Below are 22,879 nucleotides of genomic sequence, written 5' to 3'. Positions count from 1 at the left end.
GTGAGGTACTGGCATGGACTGAGGACTGGCAGTTTGGCATAAAGCAGTGAGTGAGGAACAATTGCAGCTGGTGACCGATAGAGTCCTGTAGGGGTCAATGTTGGGACCATAACTATTCACGTTATACATTAACAATCTGGATGAAGCAAGTGAAGACATTGTTGCTAATTTTGCAGATGACATGAGATAGGTGGAGGGACAGGTAGTGTTGAGGAAGTGGGAAGGCTGTAAAAGGTCCTGGATAGGCTCAGAGAGTGGGCAAAGAAGTGGCAGATAGAATACAATGTGTTACAGTGTGTGGTTATGCACTTTGGTAGGAAGAAGAGTTGCAAAGACTGTTTTCTAAATGAGGAAAACCTTTGGAAATCTAAACCACAAACCTCATTCAGCTTTCTTTTCAGGTTAACAGGCAGGTCCAGTTTGTGCTTGGGAAGGCAAATGAAATGATAGCATTCATTTCAATAGAGCCAGAATGCAAGAGCAGAGATGTACTGCTGAAGCTGCGTACGGCTCTGGTCAGACTGCATTTGGAATATTGTGAACAGATTAGGGACACATATTTTAAGAAACAATGTGTTGGCATTGAAGGGGTTTACAAGAATGATCCTGGGGTTGAAGGGCTTGTCATATGAGGCATGGTTGAGGACTCTGGGTCTGTACTCGATGGAGTTTAGAAGGATGAGGAGGGATCATATTGAAATTTACAGAATACTGATAGGCCTGGGTAGAGTGGATCCAGAGAAGATGTTTCCAAATATAGGAGAGACTCGGTAACCAAGGCACAGCCTCAGAATGAAGGGCCGACCCTTTGGAGCTGAGATGAGGAAGAATTTCTTCAGCCAGAGGGTGGGGAATCTGTGGAACTCATTGCTACAGAGGGCAGTGGAGACAAGTCACTGAGTGTATTTAAGACAGAGATAGATAGGTTTGTGATAGTTAAGATAGTTTGTGATCAAACGTTCCTGTGGAGTAGGCAGGAGAATGGGGATGAGAAGCATATCTGCCAAGATCAAATAGCAGAGCAGATTCAATGGGCTGAATGGCTGATTTCTGCTCCTATTTCTTAAAGCCTTCTGGAGAGTTTCCCCAAAACCCTGGAACACTGAACCCACTGGACTGTGAGCCCTGCTGCAGCTGTTTGTCATCAGAACTTTGTGAAGAGATTAGCAAAGAGTGGAGAGAATGTGCACCTATATGGGAATTTCAGGATACTTCCCAGCTCCTGGAATACCATGCGTGTAGGAAGTGTGGTCAGTGACAGCAGTTGGAGCTCCGGGTTCCGGAGCTTGATCAGCAGCTGGTGTCAGTGCGGAGCATCCGTGAGGCTGAGAGCTCCGTGGAGAGCACGTTTCTAGATGTGGTCACTCTGCAGCTTCAGAGTATGCAGGGAGAGAAGGAATGGGGGAGCAGCAGACCGTCCAAAAGGACCAGGCAGCTAGTAGAGGAATCCCCTCAGTGCATCCCACTCTCCAACCAGGATTCAGTTTGGAATCCTGATGAGAATGATGATTCATCTGTGGAGTGCAGCCAGAGCCAAGTTCATGGCACCACGGGTAGCTCAGCTATACGGGGTTGGGGGGGGGGGGGGGGGGGGGGGGGGGGAAACAAGGAAGACTGGAAGAGCGATAGTGAGAGGAGATTCGAGAGTGAGGGCAATCAATAGGTGTTTCTGCTGCTGCAGATGGGAATCCAGGATGGTGTGTTGTCTCCCTGGTGCCAGGATCAAGGATGTCACTGAGCAGCTGCAGAGCACCCTGAGGGCAGAGGGGGAACAGTTGTGGTTCACATTAGTCCTCAGTGACAGAGGGAGGAAAGGGATATGGTCCTGCAGTCAGAATTTAGGGAGCTCAGGAGGGAATTAGCAGCAGGAGCACAAAAGTAGGAATCTCTGGATTACTCCCAGTACCCCATGCAAGTGAGAAGAGGAACAGGACGTGGAATAAGAGTCCAGGAGGGAGGGCTTTAGATCCTTGTGACATTGGGACCTGGACAGACCAAACAGTGTTGCTCCTAAATAGAGCTGGAACTGAGTTCCTTTGGGGAAATTTACTCGTGCTGTTGGAGAGGGTTTAAACTAACTTGGCAGGGCTGTGGGATCCAGGGGGAAATATCAGAGAGGGACATCAAGGTCCACAGAATCCTCAGTGCAGTCAATAAATCACCACCCAGTGGGAAGGATGTGGAGGAATACACCTGCAAGCCTAAATATTATAGTCATTATAATGGAGTGGGGGGCTTTAATTTCTGAATATTGACTGGGGTAGTAGCAATGTGAAGGGCAGGAAGGGGCCAGAGTTGTGAGAGTGTGTTCAGGTGAACTTTCTCCAGCTGTGTGTTTACAGTCCAATGAGAAAGGAGGCTCTGCTAGATCTGGATCTTGGGAGTGAGGAGGCCCAAGTGGATCAAGTGTCAGTGAGAGGACATTTAGGGAATAGTGATCATTGTATCACAAGATTTAGGGTGATGGAGGAAATGAACAAAGGCCATTTCAGGGTCAAACAAACTCACTGGGGAAAATGGCAGCTTCCATGGGATATGGATATATTGGATTTAAATAAAACAGTGGAGTCACAGGTACTGGACCTATGGGGTCAAAGGTTCGTAGGAAAGTCTGAGGTGAACAGTAGAGGATGTAGACCAGGAATAGTCAAGGTATATTTGAGACAGGGCAAACAATTCCTGAACTCTTTTGAGGCCAAAAGTGGTAGAATTATTGTAAATAAGAAATGGGCAAAAACTAACTAGAGAGAGAATAGGGCACCATGAAGATGAACAAGGTACCTCTGGGTGGATCCACAGGAAATGGTTAGGATCCTAAATGAATATTCTGGGTCAGTATTTATCATGGAGAAAGACATGGAAGTTTGGGAACTCGGGAAGTAAATAGTAATATCTTGACAAGAGACCACATTACAGAAGAGGATTGCTTCAAATGCATAAAGGTAGATACATCTCCGTGACCTGATCAGGTATATCCCAGAATATTGTGGGAAGCTAGGGAAGAGATTGCTGGACTCCTTGCTGAGTTTATCATCGACAGTCACAGGTAAGGTGCTGGAGAACTGGAGAGGTTGGCTAATGTTAGCCATTATTTCTATGTTCTATGTTCTATGTTCTATGTTCTAAAGGCTGGAAGGAAAAGCCAGGGAACTATAGATCAGTGAGCCTGAGGTCAGTGCTGGCTAAGTTGTTGGAGTGGATTCTGAGGGACAGGATTTACATGCATTTGGATAGTCAATGTGGTTTTGTGCATGGGAATTGTGTCTTACTAATTTGATTGAGGTTGTTTGAAGAGGTGACAGAGAAGATTGACGAAGGCAGAACAGTAGACACTGTCTATATGGACTTCAGCAAAGCGTTTGACAAGGTTCCACATGACAGACTGGTTAGTAAGGTTAGACCCCATGGGATCCAGGGAGAGCTAGATATTTGGGTAAAAGATTCCTTCAAGATAAGAGACAGAGACTGGTGGTAAAGGGTTGCTTTTCAGACTGGAGATCTGTGAATAGCTGTGTGCCGCAAGGATCTGTGCTGGGTTCACTGCTTTTCGTCATTTAAATAAATGACTTGGATGTGAATATAGGAATTATAGGAAGTTTGTAAATGACACCAAAATTGGTGATCCAGTGGATAGTGAAGAAGATGATCTCAGGGTCCAGTGGGACCTTGATCACATGGGCAATGAGCAGAGGTGTGGCAAATGGAGTTCAGTTTAGATAAATGTGAGATGTTGCATTTGGAAAGGCAAACCAGGGCAAGAGTTATACAGGTAATGGTAGGACCCTGTGGAGTGTTGCTGAAAAAAGAGACCTTGGGGTGCAGGTGCAGGTGCAGGTGCAGGGGCAGGGGCAGGGGCCGGGGCAGGGGCAGGGGCAGGGGCAGAGGCAGAGGCAGAGGCAGGGGCAGAGGCAGGGGCAGGGGCAGGTGCATTATTCCATGACAGTGGAACCACAGGGTGATCAAAAAGGTGTTGGGTACACTTGCTTTTATTGGTCACTGCATTGAGCATAGGAGTTGGGATATCATGTTGTAGCTGTACAGGAAATTGGTGAGGCCACTTTGGGAATAATGTGAACAATTCTGATCATTCTGTGATAGGAAGGATGCTGATAAACTCAAAAAGCTGCAGAAAAGATTTACAAGGATATTGCTAGGAATTGGATGGTTTAAACTATCGGCAGAGGCTGAATAGACTGGGACTATTTTCCCATCAGGATCGGAGGCTGAGGGGTGGCCTTAGAAATGTTTATAAAATAATGAGGAGCATGGACAGGGTGTATATCCAAGGTCTTTTCCTTGGGAATAGGAGGCAGAGGTTCAAGATGAGAGACAAAAGACTCAAAAGGGCCCTGAGGGGTAACTTGTCACACAGAGGGTGGTGCGAGTGTGGATTGAATGTTGGAGGTGGATACAATTACAGCATTTAAAAGATGTTTGGATGAGGACATGAATAAGAAGGATTTAGAGAGATGTGGGCTAAATGCTAGCAAATGGGATGTCAGTTTAGAATATCTGGTTAGCATGTACAAGCTAGACTGAAGGGTCTGTTTCCACGCTGTATGACTCCATGACTATGAGAGGCTGGAAAAGCTGAGACTTTTTACCCTGAAGCATAGGAAGCTGAGGAGTAAATTTATAGAGGTTTATAAAATCATGAAGGGCATGGATAATGCAGGAAGGACATGAATATTTTGTAGAGATGGCAAAAATATCCAAAGGATCGTTCCAGGGATGAGGAACATCAGTTATGAAGATAGATTGGAGAATTTGGGACTGTCTTCTTTGAAGAAAGTCACAGATCACACAACACCAAGTTATAGTCCAGCACTAGGTTTTGGAGCGCCGCTGACAACCACCTGATGAAGGAGGGGCGCTCCGAAAGCCAGTGCTTCCAAATAAACCCCCTGTTGGACTATAACCTGTGTTGTGTGATTTTTAACTTTGTCTACCCCAGTCCAACACCGGCAACTCCAAGTCTTTGGAGAAGGCTGAGAGGAGAATTGTTCGAGGAATTCAAAATCAGGATGAGCCTGGACAAAGTAAATAGGGAGAAAGTGATCGCACTTCTGAACGGATTGAGACCGAGAGACCACAGATTGAAAGTAATTGGAAAAGTAACAAAAGTGAGATGAGGAAAAACATTTTCAGCCAGCGAGTGGTTAAGGTGTGGAATGCACTGCCTGAGAGTGTGGTGGAGGCAGCTTCAATTGAAACATTCCGAAGGGAATGAGACTGTTATTTGAAAAGGAACAATGTGCAGGGTGACAGGGAGAAGGCAGGAGAATGACACTCAGTGAATTGCTCATTTGGAGAGCTGGTCCAGACAGGATGGACAGAATGGCCTCCTTGTGCACTGTAACAGTTCCGTGATTGTGTGATTGAGCAGAGTTAAAGCTGGTGGAAGTGGGAGCTCGGTGTCTCACTGTGCTGCTGCTGCTGCTGCTGCTGCTGCTGCTGCTGCTGCTGCTGCTGAGGTCAGTGAGATCAGAGACTGGGACAGGGAGCCAGAGCTCACATCAAACTCTGCCCGTGTCCGTCACACTAAGACTGGCAGGAGGCTACTCACTGAGTTCACTCCATGCTGCAGGAATGGGACCACAGGCTGCAAATGGACAGAGCTCCTCCACATGGTGAGTAAAACTGACTGACTTATATCTTGCTGCTTAAAGGGGGCAATGGAACTAAAGAAATACAGCTGGACACCCTGTTAGACACAGTGCTCCTCAATCAACCATTTCATTCACTGCAGCTCCCAATTAACGCTTTCAACAATCAGCGTTTGTGTTTTAGAAATTGTCTTTAGAATTTGAAAGGGTTAATAACAAAGGATTGAGGTTTACTTACTCAGTCTGAGTTTGGTTCCTTTACCGAACGTAAACCACAGTGAGAGCTCCCAGTGCAGGGGCTGGACAAAAATCTCTGCTCTTTGTTACCCTCCATCACTCTCAACCTCTAATTCTCTCTCTCCCTCTCTCTCTCTCTCTGTCTCTCTTCGATCCTCACTCATGTCTTTTTCTCTCCCTGTCCAGCTGGGCTCGGGCAGTTTGTGAACTTTATTTTTCAATGTTAAATCTTGCAGCTGCTCTTCCCATGTGGCCATGGAGTGTAAGAGGGAAACTTGAGGCCTTCAGTGAGTGGTGAACACCACATGGACTGGAGTGTGTTGTGGACAGTGACAATCCCAGCATGGGGTAATTTGTTCAACTTTATTTATATGTGACTGTGGATGTGTCAGTGCAGGAGATGGGACTGTGTGTCAATTATTATACATTTTATGTAACTCTGGGATGTGTCAGTCCAGGAGGTGGTGCTGTGCACATTGAGGTTTTTGTATGGATCTGTATCACTGTGAAGACCAGCTGTAATACTGCTGACAGTAATAGTCAGCGACATCCTCATTCTGAACGTTGCTGATTGTCAGGGTGAAACTGGTCCCTGATCCACTGCCGGTGAATCACTTGGAGACTCCTGTGAATCGATTTGTTGCACCATAGATCAGGAGAGAAGGTTTCTGACCTTCTCGCTGCTGGTACCAAGCAAGGTAGCTGCTAATACTTTGACTGGCCGTACAGGTGATGGTTGCGGTCTGACCCAGTCCCACTGACAGCACCGGGGGAGACTGGGTCATGATGATGTCCCCACTGATACCTGAGGGGTCAGAGAGAAACACGGTGAAGTCAGAACTGTCACAGAAAGAGCCTGTCAAATGAGAGATTGTTGGAGACACTGAGCATTCCTCTGGTTTCAGCATTTTACCTTCAATCACAAGTCAGTGGAATTGGAGTGAAATGGAGAGCAGCTAAAGATTCAAGGTGGAATGAGAGAGATTTGTACCTGTGACACAGAATGCCGGGGCCAGATCAGCTGGATGTGTGAAATCATGGTGTGTGCTCCTGTCCCTGTGCCTGATTCCTGATAAACTCTCCCTTCACTGGGCTCTGCTTTATAAAGCTGCAGCCTGTGAGAGTCTGACTGGATGTTCCTCAGAATGTAAATGGCATCAGGCAGAGAGAGCCACGTCAGCTCTTCTCTCTCTCTCTCTCTCTCTCTGTCTGAGAGAGACACTAATCCCATCCTCCAGCTCTTGGCCCATTACCCTGGAGGTTACAGCAACACAAGGGGATATCTAAACACTGCTCCAGTGTCACGAGATGATGACCCTCTGGGTGAAAACATTTCTCCTCAACTCACCTCTCACTCTCTAACTCGACTGGGCCTGGACTCTCTCAAGTTTAGAAGGATGAGAGGGGATCTGATTGAAACATATAAAATTCTGACAGGGCTGGGCAGGGAGGAGGTTTCCCCTGGTTGGGGAGTCTGGAACCAGGGGAAACAATCTCATGGGGATATGGAGTAGACAATTTGGGACTGAGATGAAGAAACATATCCTTCCTGTGAGGGTGGTCAATCTGTTGAATTCTGTACCACAGAAGGCTGTGGAGGACAGGGAACTGAATATATTCAAAAAAAGAGATAATTGTTTTGCATTTTAACAGCATGATGGGAATGGAGAGATAGCAGGAATATGGCTTTGAGAGAGAGAGACGATCAGCCATGATCAGACTGAATGACAGAGCAGACTCAAAGGGCCAAATGGCCTATTATTGCTCTGGTTACTGTGTGTCCATGTCTGTGTTACCTTCAATCTCTGTCCCTGGTTATTGAGTCCTTTACTCATGTAAAAAGTGCCTTCCTACTCACCCTATCACTGCCCCGAATAATCTTATAGCCCTCTGTCAGGTCCCCTCTCAGCCTTCACTGCTCTAAGGAAAACAACACCAACCTTTCCAACCTTTCCATCCCAGGCAGCATCCTGGTAAATCTCCCCTGTACCATCTCGAGTACACTCACATCCTTCCAGAATGTGGTGACCAGGAACTGTCCATCTCTCCAGGAGAAAGTGAGGACTGCAGATGCTGGAGATCAGACCTGAAAAATGTATTGCTGGAAAAGCGCAGCAGGTCAGGCAGCATCCAAGGAGCAGGAGAATCGACGTTTCGGGCATAAGCCTGTCTCTCTCTCTCTCTCTGTCTCACATCTGCCACTTCTTTCTCTCTCTCTTTTGCCCATTGTTAATTTCTCTCATATTCTCTCTCTCTCACTCACACACTGTCTCATAGCCATTCTCTCCAATTCACTCACACTTCATCACTCCATCTCATAATTTCTACTTCTCCATCTCTCACTGTCTCAGTCACTCGCTCCCTCTCTTGCTTCAATTGAAATCTGTGCCTTTCTATTCCTCCCTCTTTCTCTCTCCTTCCCTCTCTGCCTCCCAATTTACAGTCTCTCTCCCTCCCTCTCTGTCATTCTGTCTTTAACCAGACTCAACGCTCTCTCTCACACACACACTCAACCCTACCCTCTCTCTCTTGATTCCCTTCATGTTTGGTCTCACACCCACCCTGTCCCTTTCTCTCTCTCCTTGTCTCTTTCTCTCTCTCCACCCCTCTTAGTCACACTGTCTGACTTCTCTTTTCTCTGTCTCTATCCCTCAACTTCACCATTTCTACCCCCCTCTGGGTCCCCTCACATATCTCACACTGTCTCAAATGCTCCTCCCTCTGTCCCTCTGTCCCTCAATCTCACTCACTCACTCACTCACTCATTCATACTCTCTCACTCATTCATACTCTCTCACACTCACACACTATCTCTCTCTCTCTGTCTCGCTTCTCTCTCTTTCTCATAGTGTCCCGGATGATGACAGTTGAATGCAGGATAAATCTCCCTCTGCTCTGTCCCACTGATGTATGTTCACCCTTGACCCAGAAGCATGTCTTTTCCTGGAGTAAGGCCCCATTTCCCACACTGACCAAACATTTAGCTTGTCTCAGGCAGATGGACAGATTCTTGTCAAATGAAGGACAGTACTGTGTTGTTGCCCTATTCTCCCTGGGGGCTGGTTTGGACACAAATCTCATTCCATGAAGGCCCAGCAGAGAGAGGAGATCCTTAGGCCATCAGTGTGAGCTGGAGGGACAGGACAGACTCTGACCCACTGACCCATCCTGTCCATCTACATCATGTTACAATACCTTCCTCTCTCCTTCCCCTTCTATGATCGGGCTCTGGGTCAGGGTGTTTCACTGGGATGAGGGCTGGACCATCAGACAATTACAACAGAAAATAACTGAACCCCACATCCACCATGGTGTCCGTGACTCACTGGACTATCCAACAGTGCCCAGTAAACGTGGAATTCAGTTCACGGAGCTGACTGGTGGAGAGACATGGGCCTTCTTCCCACTGAACCTCCCAATAGAGACTCGTAAACATGGGTATCCTTCCTGCTGGAATCTCCAATCGAGACCAGTAAACATTGGCCTCCTTCCTGCTGTACTCTTCATAGGAGACCAGGAAACATGGGCCTCCTTCTGACTGGATCCTCCAAGAGCGACCAGTAAACATGGACCTCCTTCCACTGGAGGCAAATAGATGACTGAGTTTTTGAAGAAGTGATCAGAAAGATAGATAAAGGTAGAGCAGTATATTCTGTCTACATGGACTTTTGCAAGGCCTTAGACAAGGTTCCCCTATGTAGACTGCTGAATAAGATTGTATCACATAAGATCCAGGGAGAGCAAGCCAATTGGATATAAAATTGGCCTGATGATAGGAGGCAGAGGCTGGTGAGACAGGGTTGGTCTTCAGACTGGAGGCCAGTGACCAGCCGTCTGCCACAAGAATCGATCCTGGATCCACTGTTATTCATCATTTATTTGGTAGGAAATACACAATTAATGGTAGAGCCATGGGGAGTGTTGTTGAACAGAGAGACTGAGGGGTACAGGTACATAGTTCCTTGGAAGTGGTGTCACAGGTAGACAGGATGGTGTAGAAGGTATTTGGCACGCTCACCTTCACTGGTCAAAGCAGGGAGGACAGAAGTTGGGACATCACATACAAGGCATTGATCAGGTCACATTTGGATACTGTGCACGTTTCTGCTCACCCTGCAATAGGAAGGAAGTTATTACACTGGTTTGGATAAAAATATAAATTAACAGGGATGTTGCCAAGATTGGAGGGTTTGAATTATAAAGCGAGGATGGATAGGCCGAGATGATCTTCCAGGGAATGCATGAGATTGAGGGGTAACCTCATAGAGGTTTACAGAATCATGAATGTCATGGATAACGTGAATTGCCAAAGTCTTTTCCCAATTGTAGTAGAGTCCAGTACTAGAAGGAATAGGTTGAAGTTGAGAGGGGAAAGAATTAGAAGGGACCTGAGAGGCAACCTTTTCACACAGAGGTTGATGTGTATGTGTAATGAGCTGCCAGAGGAAGTGATAGTGGCGAGTACAATTACTACCTTTCAAGGACATTTTTACAGGAACATGGATAGGAAGGATTTAGAGGGGATTGGGCCAAACACAGGCAAATGGGATTAGTTCAGTTTTGGAAACTTGATCAGCATGGATGAGTTGAGCTGAAGGGCCTGATGCCACATTGTAAACCTCTATGACTCTATGATGATGAATGCATGAGCCACCTTCTCATAGGACCAATAAAGATGGACCTCCTTCCTATGGGTGCTCCAGAAGAGACCAATAAACATGGGCCTCCTTCCCTCGGGACTGTCCAGTACCTGAGCTGCAAACCCCACAGCCTCTCCATCATGTAGGCCTCTGATTTCAATCTCAACAGCATTGTCCGTTTCTGCACTACCTCACCCCCTTGACCACAGAAACCCTAATTCCTGCTCGTCCGACCTCCTAACTCGATGATTCCAATGTCCTCTCTCAGCTTCCTGAATCCACACTCCATAAACCTCAACATGTCTGATTATGGAGTGGTCCCTTCCCTGTCCTGCGCATATGTCATTCCAAAATAACCCCTGACCTCACTGCCAGCCAATTGCCTCCATGGCCTCCCTCCTCCCTCACTCTGTGTCTTGCTGCAGACTCACATTCGCTCCCTCTGCCTTCTATCTTCTGTCTCTGGTCTCCTGGCCATTGCTGCTTACTTCATCCCACCATTCACAGCAGAGCCTTCAGACCCCTACAGCATGCTCTCTGACCCCCTGCCCCTCATTCCTCCCCCTCTCGATGGTTGTGCTGTTGAATATGCTGTTCACTTCCATTGCTTTTGGATCGCTGTTCACTTGCCATTGTTTTGCCGATTTATTCTAGTAAATCTAGTCTGGCCTGTTCTCTGAGTTGGTACAACAGCTTTTCCTTGAGAAAACACTCTTTTGTGAATTGGGTCTGTGTCTGCGTCTCCCAGTCTTTGTGTAAAGGTGAGACTAAGTGTGTGTAAGCTCTTATACAGCATAGACAGAGGTCACTGGGCCGATTGTGACTGTTGGTCAAATGAGTCCAATGAGTCCCATTTACCCAGCCCTTCCTGTATAACCCTGCAATTGTTTCCTTTTCAGCTATTTCTCCAAATGCCCTTTTGAAAGTTGCTGTTGAATCCACTTCCACTCACCTTGCAGACAGTCATCATGAACTCGTTGGATAAAAATGTTCCTATCTTCTCTCTTGTCCTTCAGACCCTTTCTGAAATGTGTGCCCTCTGGTTACTGACCCTCCTGCCTGGAGACACAATTTGTCCTGTATTTACTGCATCCAAACTCTCTAATTGTGAACCCCTCATTGAGTGAGACCGATTTCCAGCACAGGGGGAGAACATTCAGCCTGTCAGGTAAATGCTGTCATTTCATGGGACAATCCAGTCAGTCCCACCCCCTCCCCTACTCGACCCCCAGAGCCTTGCAGGTTTATTTCCATCAAGAGCCCATCCAATCTGCCATTGCAATAACTGAGTGTCTTCACCTGCCTCACCTGAATGGGCACTAATTTCCACGTCATTACCAATTGCTGCTAAAAACAAAGGTCTTCCTGACATCCTGTATCTCTTGCCCAACAAAATGTAACGTAATATCAATGTGAAGACGGGATTTTGTCTCTACACGGACTGTGTGGTGGTCACTCTTACTGATACTGTCATGGACGGATACATCAGCAGCAGGCAGATTGGTGAGGGTGATAGTGAGTATGTTTTTCCCTCTTGTTGGTTCCCTCACCAACTGCCCCAGATCCAGTCTAGCAGCTGAATCAGGTGGAACTTGACCAGCTTGCTCAGTAGTGATGCTTCTGAGCAGCTCTTGAGAGTGGACTTTGAAGTCCCTCACTCCTGCATCCTTCCCACCCTCAGTCCTCCCTCCAAATGTTGCTCAACATGGAGGAGGACTGACTGCTCAGTTGAGGTTGGAGGGGAGGGCGGTGCTATGCGGTAATCAGCAGGAGGTTTCCTTCCCCATGTTTGACCTGCTGTCATGAGGCTTCATGGATTCCATAGTTAATGGTGAGGTCTCCCAGGGCAACTCCCTTCCGACTGTACACACCAGTGTGTTGTCTCCCCTGCTTGGTCTATCCTGCCAGTTAAAAACTGAATGAGGGAACAATTCTGTGCAGGTTTCACAGCTTGGAGACAGAGCTGCTGCTGGATTGTGTTTCTGATCTCCGAGTGCAGGCGTGTGTGTTTGTGAGAGAGTGAATGACACTTTTTCCATCACTGTGCTGTTTCTGCAAAAAAAAATCCCAGAACCAGCCTCCTGTGCTGTCAGGTTCCAGGGAGTACAGATGGTTCACAGTTTTCTCCCGTCTCAGTAACAAATGTCCAGTTGCTCCGAGCTCCTTCTTTCACTTCCTCTGTTGGTGAAGTTTCAACCTTGCGATCTGACAGTCTTTGCAGTTATTTTTTACACTGGGGCTTTCTGCTGTGGTCAGACTCTCTAATAATAAGTGTCTAATCAGTGACAATCACAGCAGCTAAGAGCAGTCAGGACTGAGGAGCCAGGCTCACTGTGAAACATATTGGCAAGATCAAAGCCATCCTCTTCAGATCTTGGTCCAAACTCCATCCCTCTCCCTGAGCACTGTCTGCTGCTCAAACAGACTCTTTACAAACTGGGTCTTATCCTTGAGAATGTTCTAAGCCCGATATCCTTCATATCACAAAGATCACGGTGGTACAGTGGTTAGCACTGCTGCCTTACACCACCAGAGATCTGGGTTCAATTCCTGCCTCAGGTGACTGACTGTCTGGAGTTTGCACATTCTCCCCGTGTCTGCATAGGTTTCCTCCGGGTACTTCAGTTTCCTCCCACACTCCAAAAATGTGTAGGTTAGGTGAATTGGCCATGCTAAATCGCATGTAGTGTTGGGTGAATGTAGGGGAATGGGTCTGGGTGGGTTGTGCTTCGGAGGGTCGGTGTGGACTTGGGCTGAAGGACCTGTTTCCACACTGTAAGTAATCTAATCAGTCACTGAAAATCTCAGCCATGTTTATGGGACTCCAAACATGACCATTCCAATGTCGTGGCTGACACACATCACAGCCACTGCCCTTCGTATCCTTCAGCTCATCCAAACTTCTGCTGCTCGTATCCAAACTTGCACCAAGTCCCGGTCCCGCAACCCCCTGCACCCTGTGCCTATATTGGCTCCTGGTCTAGCAACACCTCAATTTTGAAATTCTCATCCTTGTTCTCAAATCCCTCCATGCCCTCCACCCTCCCTATCTCTGTCACCTCCTCCAAGCTGCCTCACTCCGTGTGGTCAGCAATCTTGGATAATTGGCTCTCTTTTCCTTCATCCAAGTCATTGAGAAATATCGTGAAATTCTGAGGTCCCTGCACAAATCCCTGGGGACACCACTATTCACATCTTGTTCATTGGAGAGCACACACATTATCCCTCCTCTCTGTCTCCTACCTCCAAACTAATTCCTAACCAAAGACAAATACTTTTCTATAACTGGCTTGATGGTAGGAAGCAGAGGGTAATATTGGAAGGATGCTTGTCAGACTGGAGGCCTATGTTGAGTGGAGTGCTTCAGGGCTCAGTGCTGGCCCCATTACTGTTTGTTATCAATATTAATGATTTGGATGAGAATCTGTAAGGACGATTAGAAAGTTTGATGTGCAGGTCAGGTGAATTGGCCATGTTAAACTGGCCATAGTGTTAGGTACATGAGTAAAAGGGAAATGGGTCTAGGTGGGTTACTCTTCAGAGGGTCGGTATGGACTGGTTGGGCCGAAGATCTGTTTCCACACTGTAGGGAATCTAATCTCTAATCTTGTACAGGATGTCAGTGAGGTCGCACTTGGAATATTGTATTCAGTTTGGTCACCTTGTTATAGGAAGGATATTACTAAACCAGAAAGAGTACAGAAGAAATTTACAAGGACTCAACAATCTGAGTCATAGGGGAAGGTTAGGCAAGTTAGGACTTTTTTCTTAGAACACAGGAGACTGGTAGTGGAACTGTTAGAAGTGTATAAGATCATGAGAGACATGGATAGGGTTGGGGAATTGAGGATGAAAGGGCATCACTTTAGTGTTAGAGTGGAAAGAATAAAAGGGAACCTGAGGGGCAACATTTTTACATAGAGGATGGCACGCATGTGGAATGAGCTGCCAGCTGAAGTGATTGAGGTGGATACATTAACAACATTTAAAAGACATTTGGACAAATACATAGATAGGAAAACATTTGAAGGATATGGGACAAGTGCCGGGAAATGGGTTAGCATGGATGGACATTTTGGTCAGCACGGTCCAGTTTGGGCCAAAGGGCCTGTCTCTGTGCTGTAGGACTCGATGACTCTATGACTCTATGATTCCATATGTTTCCATGTTTATGAACAATCTCTCAAACATAGAAACGAAGGAACTAGGAGCAGGAGGAGGCCATTCAGCCCTTCGAGTTGGCTCTGTCATTCAATATGACCATGGCTGATCATCCAACTTAGTCCCCTGCTCCCATTTTTTCTCCATAAACTTTAACCCCTTTAGTCCTAAGAACTATACTTATCCTCTCTTGAAAATATTGAATGTTTTGGGCTCAACTGCTTTCTGTGACAGAATATTCCATCAGCTTCCCAGTCTCTGGCTAAAGAAATGACTCATCATCTCAGTCTGAAATGGCCTTTCCCTTTTCTTTAAACCATAATTCGTAGTTCTGGATTCCCTAGTCATCAGGAACATCATCCCTGTGTTGTTCTGGTCTTGTTCTATTCGGATTTTCAAAGTTTCAATGTGATTCCTCTCAATCTTCTAAGCACCAATGAATATAATCCTAACTGATCCAGTTTCTCATCAGACATAAGTGCTGTCATCCCAGGAATCAGTCTGGTAAACCTTTCCTTCCCTCCCTCCACAGCCAGAACATCCTTCCTCAGATAAGGAGCCCGAAACTACACACAACAGAATCATAAAATCACACAGTACAGAGGAGGCCCTTCAGCCCATTAACTGTGTACCAGCCAAACTACACTAAACCTACACCAGTCCCACTTTCCAACATGAGACCCACAGCTTGAATGTTATGACATTTCAACTGCTCACCCAAGTACATTTTTAAGTTTGTGAGGTTTCCCACCTCAACTACCCTCCCAGGCTGTGCATTCCAGACCCCCACCATCCTCTGGATGAAAAATATTTTCCTCAAAACATCTTGAAACCTCCTATCTTTCACACTGAATGTGAGCCAACTTGTTATTGACCCTCCCAGCTGCTTTTTATCCACCCTGTCCATTCCCCTCATAACCTTATACACCTCTATCAGGTCCCCCCTCCACCTTCTCTGCTCTGAAGAAAACAATCTGAGCTGATCCAATTTCTCTTCATCACTGAAAGGTTCCATCCCACACAACATCCTGGTGATTCCCCTCTGTACCCCATCCAGTACAATCACATCTTTCCTACAGTGTGGTGACCTGAACTGCACACAGTACTCCAGCTGTGGCCTAACCAATGTTCTGCTTAACTGCAGCATATCCTCCTGCTTTTATAACCAATACCTGAAATGGCAAAGGCAAGTGTCCCCTGTGCCTTCATAACTGCTCTGTTAACCTGTCTTGCCACATTCAGGGATCAGTGGAGAAGCACCCCAAGATCACTCTGTTCCTTTGAGTTTCCTCAGTTCAAAGAACAAAGAGCAAAGAAAATTACAGCACAAGAACTGGCCCTTCGGCCCTACTAGCCTGCACTGGTTCATATCCTCCATCTAAACCTGTCATCAATTTTCCAAGGGTCTGTCTCCCTTTGCTCCCTGCCCATCCATGTATCTATCTAGATATATCTTAAATGATGCTATTGTGCCTGCCTCTACCACCTCCACTGGCAACGTGTTCCAGGACCAATCCCTCTCTGTGTGAAGAACTTTCCATACATATCTCCCTTAAATGTTTCCACTCTCACCTTGAACTCATGACCAAGAGTAATTGAGTCCCCCACTCTGGGAAAAAGTTTCTTGCTATCCACCCTGTCTACACCTCTCATGATTTTGTAGACCCCAATCAGGTCCCCCCTCAATGTTCGACTTTCTAATGAAAATAATCCTAATCTACTCAACCTCTCTTCATAGCTAGCGCCCTCCATACCAGGCAATCCTGGTGAACTTCCTCTGCACCCTCTCCAAAGCATCCACATCTTTCTGGTAATGAGGCAACCAGAACTGTACGCAGTATTCCAAATGTGGCCAAGCCAAAGTGCGATATAATTCTAACATGACCTGCCAACTCTTGTACTGAATACCACGTCTGGTGAAGGAAAGTATGCCATATGTCTTCTTGACCACTCTATCGACCTGTGTTGCCACCTCCAGAGTACAATGGACCTGAACATCCAGGTCTCTCTTGCCATCAATTTTCCCAGGCGTTCCATTTACCGTACAGTTTACTCCAGATTTGGATCTTCCAAAATTCATCAGATCGCATTTGCCCGGATTGAACTCCTTCCGTCCGTTTTTCTGCCCAACTCTCCAATCTATCTATATTCTGCTGTATTCTCTGACAGTCCCCTTCACTATCTGCTACTCCACCAATCTTAGTATCATCTGCAAACTTGTTAATCAGACCACCTATACCTTCCTCCAGATCATTTATGTATATCAAAAACAAGAGTGGTACCAGCACGGATGCCTGTTCTCCATTCTGAGAAACTCCCTTCCAATACTACTGTCTGTGTTCTGTTGCCCAGCCTGTTCTCTATCCATCTAGTGAGTACACCCTGCACCTCATGCGACTTTAATTTCTTTATCCGGCTACCATGGGGAACTTTATCAAACGCATTCCTGAAATTCATGTGTATGACATCCACAACCCTTCCCTCATCAATCAACTTCATCACTTCTTCAAAAACTTGTATAAAGTTGGTAAGACATGACATTCCCTGCACAAATTCATGCTGCCTATAATTGATAAGACAATTTTCTTCCAAATGTAAATAGATCCTATCCCTCAGTATCTTCTCCAGCAGCTTCCCTCCCACTGACATCAGGCTTCATATTTACCTGGATTAATTGGCTACCCTTCTTAAACATTAGCAATTCTCCAGTCCTCTGGGACCTCATCCATGTTCAAGGTTGCTACAAAGATATCTGTTAAGGACCCGGATATTTCCTCTCTTGCTTCCCTCAGTAAGCTGGGATCGATCCCATCCTGACCTGGGGACTTGTCCACCTTGATGCCTTTTAAAATACCCAACACTTTCTCCCTCCTTAAACTGACTTGACCCTGAGTAATCAAACATCTATCCCCAACTTCAACATCTGTCACTTCCCTCTCCTTGGTGAATACCAACGTAAAGCACTCATCAAGAATCTCATCCATTTTCTCTGACTCCACACATAACTTTCCTCCTTTGTCCTTGAGTGGGCCAACCCTTTCACTAGTCACCCTCTTGCTCCTTATATATGAATAAAAGACTTTGGGATTTTCCTTAACCCTGTTTGTAAATGATATTTCGTGACCCCTTTTAGCCCTTTTAATTCCTCATTTCAGATTGATCCTACTTTCCCGATATTCTTCCAAAGCTTTGTCTGTTTTCAGCCACCTAGACCTTATATATGCATCCTTTTTCCTCTTAGCTAGTCTCACAATTTCACCTGTCATCCAGCGTTTCCTAATCCTGCCATTTCAATCCCTTATTTTCACAGGGACATGTCTGTCCTGCACTCTAGTCAACCTCTCTTTAAAAGCCTCCCACATATCAAATGTGGATTTCCCTTTAAACAGCTGCTCCCAATTCACCTTCCCCAGCTCCTGCCAAATTTTGCTATAGTTGGCCTTCCCCCAGTTTAGCCGTCTTCCTTTCGGACCACTCTCATCTTTGTCCATGAGCATTCTAAAACTTATGGAATTGTGGTCACTGTTACCAAAATAATCCCCTACTGAAATTTCAACCACCTGGCCAAGCTCATTCCCCAATACCAGGTCCAGTATGGCCCCTTCCTGAGTTAGACTATTTCCACATTACTCTGTAAAATCCTCCTAGATGCTCCTTACAAATTCTGCTCCATCTTAACTTCGAACATTAAGTGAATCCAAGTCAGTGTTGGGAAAATTAAAATCTTCCATCACCACCACCTTGTTACTCCTACATCTTTCCATAATCTGTTTACATATTTGTACCTCTATCCCACGTTCACTGTTAGGAGGCTTGTAGGATAGCACCAACATTGTTCTCACTCCCTTCCTGTTTCTGAGCTCTGCCCATATTTCCCACTGCTCGAGTCCTCCATAGTGCCCTCCTTCAGCACAGCTGTGATATCCACTCTGACCGGTAATGCAACTCCTCCATTCCTTTTACTTCTTTATCCGCCTGATGCATCTATATCCTGGGATATTTAGTTGCCAATCTTGCCCTTCCCTCAACCAAGTCTCAGTAATAGCAATAACATCATACTCCCAGATACTAATCCAAGGCCTAAATTCCTCTGCCTTACCTACTATACTTCTCACATTAAAACAAATGCACCTCAGACCATCTGTCCCTTTGCGTTCATCATCTGCTCCCTACCTACTCTTAACCTTAGTCACGCTGACTTCAATATCTAGTTCCTTACAGCTTTAGTTACTCCCTCCTTATTGTCCACTAACCTCCTCAGTTGGTTCCCATCCCTCTGCTACACTATTTTGAACCCTCCCCAAGAGCGTAATCAAACATATCCCACAGGACATTGGTTCCAGTCCTGCCCAGGTGTAGACCGCTCGATTTGTAATTGTCCCACCTCTTCAGGAACCAGTCCTAATGTCCCAAAAATCTGAACCCCTCCCTCCTGCACCATCTCTCAAGCCACGCATTCAGCCTGCCTGTACTTTCATTTCGACTCTGACTAGCACATGGCACTGGTAGCAATCCTGAGATTACTACCTCTGAGATCCTACATTTTAATATGGTTCCTAACTCCCTAAATTCTGCTTGTAAGACCTCATTCCATTTATTACTGATATTATTGGTGCCTATGTGAACCATCACAGCTAGCTGTTCACCCACCCCTTCAGAATGTCCTGCAGCCAATCTGAGACATCTCTGAGCCGTACAACTGGGAGGCAACATGATATTTGTGAGTCTCGTTTTTGACCACAGAACCGCCTATCTACTCCCCTTACAAAATCCAAATCAACCATATCCATGGGCCCCCACCTTATCAAATCCACTCAGTACATCCTCAAACAATTCCAGTCGATTTCCCTTTCGACAATCCATGCTGACTCTGTCCAGTTCTGTCACTGTTTTCAAAGTGCTAAGCGATAAAATATTTTATACTGAACTTCGGCATTTTCTCCACTGCTGATTTCCGGCTAATTGGTCTAAAATTTCTTATTTTCTCTCTCTCTCTCTCTCTATTTTTCAATAATCGTGTTAAATTCGTTCCTTCCACTCTGTAGGACCTATTCCACAGTCGATAGATAACCATCAACGTTTCTAATATTTTAAAACCCACTTCCTGAAGCACTCCTGAAAATAGATTATTTGGCCCTGCTGATTTAACACACTTTAATTTTCCCAGAACCATTTTCCTCCAACAACTGATTTCCTTCAGCTCCTTCCTCTGATAAAACTCCAAGTTCACCAACATGTCTGAGATTTATTTGAGAATTCATTTCGCAGAAAGATCCAGAATATGTTTATCTGTCATCTCTTTGTTCCAACTATAACATTATCACACTTGTGTGGAACTTCCTTGAATGTCATCTGGACGTCCATATAAACAACACATTCCCTTATCTCACACATTAGTGACCTCGTTAAAACATGTAAAGATGTCTGACCCTTTTTAAATCCATGCTGACTTACTCTGGTCTGTTCATATTTGTCAGACATTCTGTCTCTAAAACCAGACTCAATTTCTTCCAACAATAGACATTCAATGGAGGTGTTCATTGTGAGTAAGGTACCTCGGGCTAGAGATCCCCTAACACATTCGATCGTTTGGAACCCGATGTAACTCTCATTACATTAGAGCCAGTGTCAATACCAGAAACTTGGCTGCTCATGCTAAGTACCCCTGAGTTTCCATCATCCCCTACATTTTCCAAAACAGCATACTTGTTTGAAATGGGGATAGCCACAGAAGACTCCTGCAGTACTTGCCTACCTCTCTTGCCTTTCCTGGAGTTATGATAAGAGCCCATGGGATCCAAGGCATTTTGGCAAATTGGATCCAAATATGAGGCAAAGAGTGATGGTGGAGGGTTGTCTTTGTGATTGGAAGCCTGTGACCAGTGGTGTAAGACAGGGATTGGGGCTGGGATCCTTGCTGTTTGTAATGTACATCAACAAATTGACTGTGATTGTATAATTAGAAAGTTTTCAGAGGCCACATAAATTGGTGGTGTTATTGATATTGATTTGATTTTTATTTTAGTTTATTGTCACGTGTACTCGAGTAAAAAAGTATTGGAGTACAGTGAAAAGTATGTAACATCACCTCACAAGGTGCCATCTTAGGTACAAGGACCTCAGTACAGAATCGTAAGAACAAGGTAGAAAGAAAGAATAAAATTCAAAGTTGCACGTTGCAGATCTTTTTAGTTTTAAGTAGAAAATGAAGAAATAAAGCTGAAAGTTCAAGCATTACAGCATTTCTTTAGAACTTAGCTACCATGGGATCATACTTTAAGTCATCATCTCGAGACCGGAAGTCCACACTGAGGCCTTTCCGGGTGGAGAGATGACCATATAAAGAAAGGACCACTATGTGGGCTGAGAGACAACCACGCTGGGCCACTCAGAGATCACCACACTAGGCTGAGTGACCATCACGCTGGGCTGACAGTCGAGCATGCTGGGCCGAGAGGCCACCAAATCGAATTGAGAGGCCACCATGTTGGACCAAGAGTCTGCCTTGTTGGACTGGAAAGTCTCCCTGCCAGGCCAGGACACTGCCACACCAAGCCAAGAGGCCAACATCATTAGGTCTGCACTGGGTCAGAGGCCTGGCGACTGAGGCTGGGAGTCCATGCCCGGGAGAAGAAATAAGGGAGAAGGTCAAAAGAAAAACACAAAAGAAAATGAAAAGAGAAGTGGAATAGAAAGAAGAAAAGGAAACAGACGGAGCAGATGAACTTGGGCTGAAGCAGCCTACTCTGCTGCCATCTTGGATTACTGGGTCTCAGGCTACAGTCTGATATTGATCAGCTGGTAAATTGGGCAGAGCAATGGCAGATGTAATTTAATCCTGATACCTCTGAGGTGATCCAACTTGGGAGGTCTAATAAGGGAAGGTTATACACAATGAAAGACATGTGCCTTGAGTGTCCTTATGCATGAATCACAGAGGGTTGGCCTACAGGTACAACAAGCAATTAGGAAGGCAAATGGAATTTTGTCCTTCATTGCTAAAGGGATTGAGTTTAAAAAGCAGGAAGGTTATGTTGCAGCTGTACAGGTTGATGGTGAGACCACACCTGGAGTACTGTGTGCAGTAATGGTCTCCTTACTTGAAAAAGCCTATATTGGCACGAGAGGGGTGCAGAGAAAGTTCACTAGGCAGATTCTGGGGTTGAGGGGGTTGGCTTACGAAGGGAGACTGTGTAGACTGGGATATATTCATTGGAACTTAGAAGAATGAGGGGAATATTATAGAAACAAATAAAATTATAAAGAGAATAGATAAGACAGAAGTAGAGAGGATGTTCCCACTGGCAGGTGAAACTAAAACAAGAGGGTTTAGCCTCAAAATTAGGGGGAGCAGATTTAGGACTGAATTGAGAAGGAACATCTTCATCCAGAGGATCATAAATCTATGAAATTCCTTGCTCAATGAAGAAACTGATGCTACTTCAGTAAATGTTTTAAAGCTCAGACAGATTTTTTTAAACAATAAAGGAATTAAGAGATATAGTGAGAGCAAATGCCAGGTCTTGCATTTTAGAAAAAATAATACAGGCATGGTCTATTTTCTAAACGGTGAGAAAATTCATAAAGCCAAAGTACAAAGGGATCTAGGAATGCTAGTCCCGGATTCTCTAAAGGTTGACTTGCAGGTTGAGTCTGTGGTTAAGAAAGCAAATGTAATGTTGCCATTTATCTCAAGACGATTGGAATGTAAAATAAGATGTGCTACTGAGACTTTATAAAGCTCTAGTTAGGCCCCATTTAAAACACTGTGTCTAGTTTTAGACCCCACACCTCAGAAAGGACATACTGGCACTGGACCGTGTCCAGTGGAGATTCACACGGATGAGCCCTGGAATGGTAAGTCTAATATATGATGAACGGCCGAGGATCCTGGGATTGTATTCATTCAAGTTTAGAAGGTTGAGGGGAGATCTAATAGAAACTTACAAGATAATGCATGGCTTAGAAAGGTTGGATGCTGGGAAATTGTTTCCGTTAGGTAGGGATACTAGCATCCGTGGGCACATCCTTAGAGTTAGAGGGGATCAGTGTAAAATGGAACTGAGGAGACATTTCTTCAGCTAGAGAGTTATGGGCCTTTGGAATTCATTGCCACAGAGCGCAGTGGTGGCCGAGATATTAAATGTCTTCAAGGCATTCAAATCTTGCAATGAATTAAGGGCTACAGGGAGAGTGCGGGTAACTGCCCTTAAATGCCCATCACCCATGATTGAA

The 22,879-nt window shown here is 45.5% G+C and overlaps 1 pseudogene and 1 gene segment (V, D, J or C); one reads left to right on the top strand and one right to left on the bottom strand.

Moving 5' to 3' along the window:
• Positions 1 to 22,879, top strand: part of LOC122552870 (uncharacterized) — a 1,138,103-nt pseudogene that overhangs the window by 751,983 nt on the left and 363,241 nt on the right.
• The window catches only part of LOC122547613 (Ig kappa chain V region Mem5-like), a 229,387-nt gene that overhangs the window by 100,032 nt on the left and 106,476 nt on the right, over positions 1 to 22,879 (bottom strand). The window contains 1 exon segment of the V gene segment in view: positions 5,845 to 5,878. Within this exon segment, the coding sequence occupies positions 5,845 to 5,878 (34 nt within the window).

The sequence above is a fragment of the Chiloscyllium plagiosum genome, unplaced genomic scaffold (genome assembly GCF_037043375.1).
Source record: "Chiloscyllium plagiosum isolate Xiang-an unplaced genomic scaffold, Cpla_swu_hap1 HiC_scaffold_9, whole genome shotgun sequence".
Classification (NCBI taxonomy): Eukaryota; Metazoa; Chordata; class Chondrichthyes; order Orectolobiformes; family Hemiscylliidae; genus Chiloscyllium; species Chiloscyllium plagiosum.
Note: the sequence above shows the minus strand (reverse complement) of the source record. Positions and strands in the feature narration are given on the sequence as shown.